This window comes from Choloepus didactylus, chromosome X, assembly GCF_015220235.1.
Source record: "Choloepus didactylus isolate mChoDid1 chromosome X, mChoDid1.pri, whole genome shotgun sequence".
Taxonomy (NCBI): domain Eukaryota; kingdom Metazoa; phylum Chordata; class Mammalia; order Pilosa; family Megalonychidae; genus Choloepus; species Choloepus didactylus.
The window spans coordinates 156,836,025-156,842,024 of record NC_051334.1 but is presented as its reverse complement, the minus strand read 5'-3'; the positions used below and the strand labels follow the sequence as shown (position 1 = coordinate 156,842,024).

General features: G+C 38.5%; 1 protein-coding gene across 1 annotated transcript; it reads left to right on the top strand.

Moving 5' to 3' along the window:
• Nucleotides 1-4,471: 4,471 nt before the first annotated feature.
• LOC119523651 (actin-related protein T2-like) lies at nt 4,472-5,601 on the top strand. Its single transcript, XM_037822454.1, is given in 2 exon segments — nt 4,472-4,775; nt 4,778-5,601. Coding segments are annotated over 2 exon segments (1,128 nt in total).
• The last annotated feature ends 399 nt before the right edge of the window (nt 5,602-6,000 follow it).

The following is a 6,000-nucleotide window of genomic DNA, read 5'->3' as shown; positions in this document are numbered from 1 at the left end:
AGAGGAGTAAACAGAATACATAAACTTCCTTTTCTCTTGGATGTTACATTATAGAGGGAGGAAAAAGACAACAACACAGAAACAAAAACTCAGGTTACAAAGTAACAGCTATCCTAGATTTCTTGGGATTGAAAGGAATACCAGGACATGGGACTTTCAGTCCTAAAACTAGGAAAGTCTCAGGCAAATTGAGTTGAGTTAGTCAAATCTGGTAGTTATAAGTAACAAGGAGACTATCAGGGTAAGGGGGATAATTCAGGGGTGATGAAGAAATAACCCTGTGATAAGGTATGTCAATATTTGATAAAAGTAAGGAATTGAGTCATGGAGGTAAATTCTGTGTGTGTGTGTGTAAATATGTGTGTATGTGCATGTGTATCAATAAGCAAAATTAGAAACTACAATGGAGGAAATATCCTTTTCACATTACCAAGAAAAATACAATCACCAAGGAATAAACAAAGATTTTAAAGATGTGACAGATTATCACAGCACAGACAAATATTGTTCTGTGTATTGTTTATAGGGATATAATCTGCATACCATAAAATATATATTTTTATAGATCCAGCCATTACCCTTCTCAATAGATACCCAGAAGATCTGAAAGCAGTGACACGAACAGACATTCACACACTGATGTTTATAGTGATATTGTTCACAATTGCCAAGAGATGGAAACAACCCAAGTGTCCTTTAACAGACAAGTGGGTAAACAAAATGTGATATACACACATGATAAAATACCATGTAGCAGAAACATGAAATGAGGTCCTGAAACATACAAGAACATGGATGAACTTTGAAGACATAATGTTGAGTGAAAGAAATCAGACACAAAAGGAGAGATATTTTATGTTATCACTAATATAAACTTTGAACAACGTAAAATCAGTGTCTTATAATGTAGAATATAGTGGAACCAGAGATAGACAGAAGCTAATGAAGGGGGAATGATTACCTAATATATACAGAAATGCTAATGAGGGTGAACTTAAAGATGTGGGAACTGACAGAGGTGATAATAGTTCATTAATGGGATTGTAAGTATTAGTGCTACATTGAAGGTGAACATGATTGAAAGGGGTTGTTTAGAGGCACCTATATCACAAATTAGCACTACAAATATAAATAAATGCTTGCATGATCTACTTCTAATGTATCACACTGGTACAAGGAGATAACAGAATGGTATATGGGAAAAACAAACTACCTATTGCATACTATAGACTATATTTAATAGGAACACCTTACCAGTACCAAACCAATACTAAGGAGAAATTACAAGGTCTTATAAGAGCTTTGGGGTGTTTTGGGTTATGATAATTCTTTAAAATTTGAGAGTGATGATAATGTGAGACATTGTTTATCTTGGACAGAATATGTGTCATGTGAAATTAGGAACCCCCTACTTGCTTTAGAGAAATTTATGACTGTAAAGGGGAGGCTAACCTACATATAATAATACCTAGGATCACCTCCAAAGAACTACTTTTTTTACTCAGATGTGGCCTTTCTCTCTCTAAGCCCAATTCTGCAAATACATTCTTTACTTTCCTCCTTATATGGAACATGATGCCTGGGGGAGTGACTCTCCCTGGTGACATGGGACATGACTCCCAGGAATGAGCCTGACCCTAGAATTGAGGAATTGAAAATGCCTTTTTGGCCAAAAGGGGGAAAACAAAGGTAACAAAATAAAGTTTCAATGGCTAAGCAGTTTCAAATACAGTTGAGAGGCTGTCCAGGATGTTACTCTTACGCAAGTTCCAGCTAGATATTCCAAATGCCCACAATATGCCTAGCCATAATCAACAGTATTCCTGAAAATAGTAAATAATACCTAGGTCCCTATCTGAGACTCTATAAAAGTTTCACTCACTAAGTTTACTTTTCAGAAACTTAAATCCCCCAGAGTGTTCCTGTGCAAAATAAGTCCCAAAACCTAGAGGCAGCAGCATCTTCAAAAATAGAATATAACAAGTGTTGGCAAATATGATGAGAACTAGAGATCCTCATACACTGCTCATGGGAATGAAAAATGGTGTAACAGCTTTGGAAAACATTCTGGCCAATCCTCAAATGATTAAATATAAAGATATCATATTATCCCAGAATTTCATTTCTAGGTATATACCCAAGTGGAAGGAAATAATATGTCCATGCAGAAAATTCTATGCAAATATTTCTACCAGTATTATTCAAAATAGGCAAAATGTAGAAACAATCCAATGTGCATCCACTGATTAATGGATAATTTAAATGTGGTATAACATTACAATGGAATATATTAGACCATAAAAGGGAATTACGTATGGATACATGCTACAATATTGATGGATTGTGCAACATTATATTAAGTGGAAGAAGCCAGTCACAAAAGGTCACATGCTATATGATCCCTGTCATATGAAATGTCCAGAACCACAAGCCAAGGAATAGCAAGGATTGGCAGGCACCACCAGGAGTCAGGAGAGGGTCATGGAACAGTTTCCTCTCTGCAGAATACAATGGGAACAAAGCCTCCTGAAAGCTTGATTTTAGACTTCTCATTTACAGAACTGTGATACAATAAATTTCAGCTGTTTTAAGCTTCCCATTTTTTGATAGTTTGTTATTGTTGTCCTGGGAAACTAATACAACTTCCAAGACCATTCAATGAAGAAAGAGTATTATTTTCAAGAAATAGTGCTATTATGCTGTGATAAATGGATGGCAATATGGAAAGAATGATGTTGGACCCTTACTTCAGAATGCATACAAAATTTATCCAGAATGCATTGTAGACATAAATACATGATCTAAAACTACAAACTCTTAGAAGAAAATATAGGGGTAAATATGCATAATCTCAGACTTTGCAATGGATTCTCAGCTATGATACAAAATGCTTGAGCCACAAAAGATAAAATAGATCAATTATACTTTATCAAATTACTTTTTTAATATAAAGAATAATGCCAAGAAAGTGAAAAGACAACCTACAGAATGGGAGAAAATATTTGAGAATAATACATCTGATAGTGATGTTTATCTAAAATATGCAAAAGACTCATACCTCATTAATAAAAAGACAAAATACACAATTTAAAAGTAGCAAAGGTATATGAATAGACATTTCTCCAAAGAAGATATAAAAATGGTGTATAAGTACATAAAAAGAAGCTCAACATCATTAATCATCAAGGAAATGCAAATCAAAACCACAATGAGATACCACTTCACACCAACTTGTATGTCTGTAACCTGTGTTGGTAAAGATGTGCAAATATGGGAGCCTTCATATACTGTGTATAGGAATGTGCTGTGGTGCAGCCACTTTGAGAAACACTCACATTCCACTTGTAGGAACATACAGAAGAGAAATGAAAACATATGTCTGCACAAAAACTTGTACATAAATGTTTCTAGCAGCATTACTCAAAATAGCTGTAAGGTGTAAACAACCCAAATGTCAATCAGCTACTAATGAATGGATAAACAAAAGGTGTTATATATAAGCAATGGAATATTAATCATGCACAAAAAGTAAAAAAGTGCTAAATCATGGATGAACCTTGAAAACAATAAGCCAGGTGAAGGAAGTGAAACACAAAAGGTTACATATTGTATATTCCATTTATATGAAAAATCCAGATGAGGTAAATCTATAGAGACAGTAAGTAGATTAGTGGTTGTTTAAGCCTGGGGAAGAAGGGGTCATGGGGACATGATAGCTAAAGTATATGGGGTTTCTTTTAAAGGTGGCATAAATAGCCTAAATTTGTATTTTGTGATGATTGCTCACATCTGTGAATGTACTAAATACTATTGAATTATCCATTTACATCTGTAAATTGTATATGTGAATTATAAGTAAACAATGTTGTTAAAAACTGTACCAATAAAAATGAATATTCTGACTGCTCTAATGGGTTGGGGCATAATCATGCTGACATGGACCTGAGTCTGGTGTTTAGTTCTTTGCCTTAGCAAAGGGAAGAATATACTTGTTATCTCCCAAACAGCAGCTCAACCAAGCAGAGAAGCCAGTTCCCTGTGACAGGGCCATAGTTGGGCTGCTTCACTTGGTTCTAAGGCTTCAGGTTCATGGGTTTATCCCACTGCCCATAGATATGACTTGCTTTCCTCTGTTTCAGGCCACATCAAGCAGGGAGAGCCCCACCCCTTAATGTCCCACTGATGCTGACTGGGGACAATTGTTGCCTTGGATAAATTATTACATATGGGAAAATTGTCTCTGAAAGGGGCTCAGCAGGCCCTGGGCCACCAGAACATATTCATGGGTTGAAGATGGGGGGATCTCAGGGATTGGGGGAAGCCTAGTAGCTCTGTCTGGGAGATAAGCTGTGAACTGTGGAATCCTGTGACTTTAAAACTTCCATAAGTAACCCTGGTAACTCTGGTGTCACAAAGTGGCCTGAGTTTTCTGTCTCTACTTTGATGAAGTTCAGAAGTGGATACTGCAGACATGTTTAATCCACATGTATTAGATACTCCAGCTGTGATTTTTGACAATGGGTCAGGACTCTGCAAAGCAGGTTTATCTGGAGAGATTGGACCCTGTCATGTCATCAGCTCAGTTGTGGGGCATCCTAAATTCAGCACACCTTCAGCAGGAGCCAATCAGAAGTACTTCATGGGAAATTCAGCTATATTCAAGAGTGAGTACTTACATTTGCACTACCCCATTGAACGTGGTCTGGTCATGGGGTGGGATGACATGGAGAAACTCTGGAAGCATGTTTTTGATTGGCTGCTGGGAGTAAAGCCCAGTCATCATCAGTGCTCATGACTGAGCCCTCCTTAAACCCAAGGGAGAATAGAGAGAAGATGACAGAATTAATGTTTGAGACCTTCAATGTTCCTGCCTTCTACCTGTCCAACCAGGCAGTGGTAGCACTTTATGCTTCTGCTTGTGTCACAGGCCTGGTGGTAGACAGTGGGGATGGGGTCACCTGCACTGTCCCCATCTATGAGGGTTCTTCTCTGCCTCATGCTGTCACCAAGCTTGCTGTGGCAGGGAGGGATATCACAGAGCACCTCACACGGCTCCTCCTTGCTAGCGGGTGTAACTTCCCTTGCATGTTTGACAAGGCCTTGGTGGATGACATCAAAGAGAAGTTGTGCTATGTGGCACTGGAGCCAGAGAAAGAGCTATGTAAGAGGCCACAGGATATTCTAAGAGAATACAAGCTGCCAGATGGGAATGTCATCCACATTGGGGACCAGCTGTTTCAGGCACCTGAAGTTCTATTTGCACCTGATCAGCTGGGCATCCACAACCCAGGTCTCTCAAAAATGGTCTCCAGCACCATCATGAAGTGTGACACTGACATCCATGCCACACTTTTTGCCAAGATTGTGCTGTCTGGGGGCACCACTCTCTTCCCTGGGCTTGAGGAAAGACTCATGAAAGAGCTGGAGCAGCTGGCTGCCAAAGTGATCCCCATCAAGATCATGGCTCCTCCTGACAGGTGTTTCTCCACATGGATAGGTGCATCCATTTTGACCTCTCTGAGCAGTTTCAAGCAGATGTGGTTCACCTCTGAAGATTTCAAGGAGTTTGGGAAATCTGTGGTTCAGAGAAGATGCTTTTAAAGACTCAGAACACAGGGAACAAATAGAACCAACAGATCCTAGGAACACCAGAGGGAGAAGTAAAGTTGCTAGTCTTACTTCAGCATGATGTCCAATAAAAGCATTTTGCCATTTATGATTTCAGTTCACTTTTGTTGGCTTAAGAATAGTATGTGACTCTGATAGTGAATCTTTTTTAAGTGGCTCTATTCCACATCCACCATAAATCTCTTAAGTTGTTTTCTCATGATAACATTGGGTTAGGAGTTGAGGCTGTGTCAACCTGCAGATTTTATAGTAAAATCAGGTGCCTGGGCCTCATGCCCAGAGACTTGATTCAATAGTGGCCCTGTATGCTTCATTTAAAATGCATCTTATGTAGTTCTAATATACCAGGTGCTCAGGAGAAAGAGTCAACAG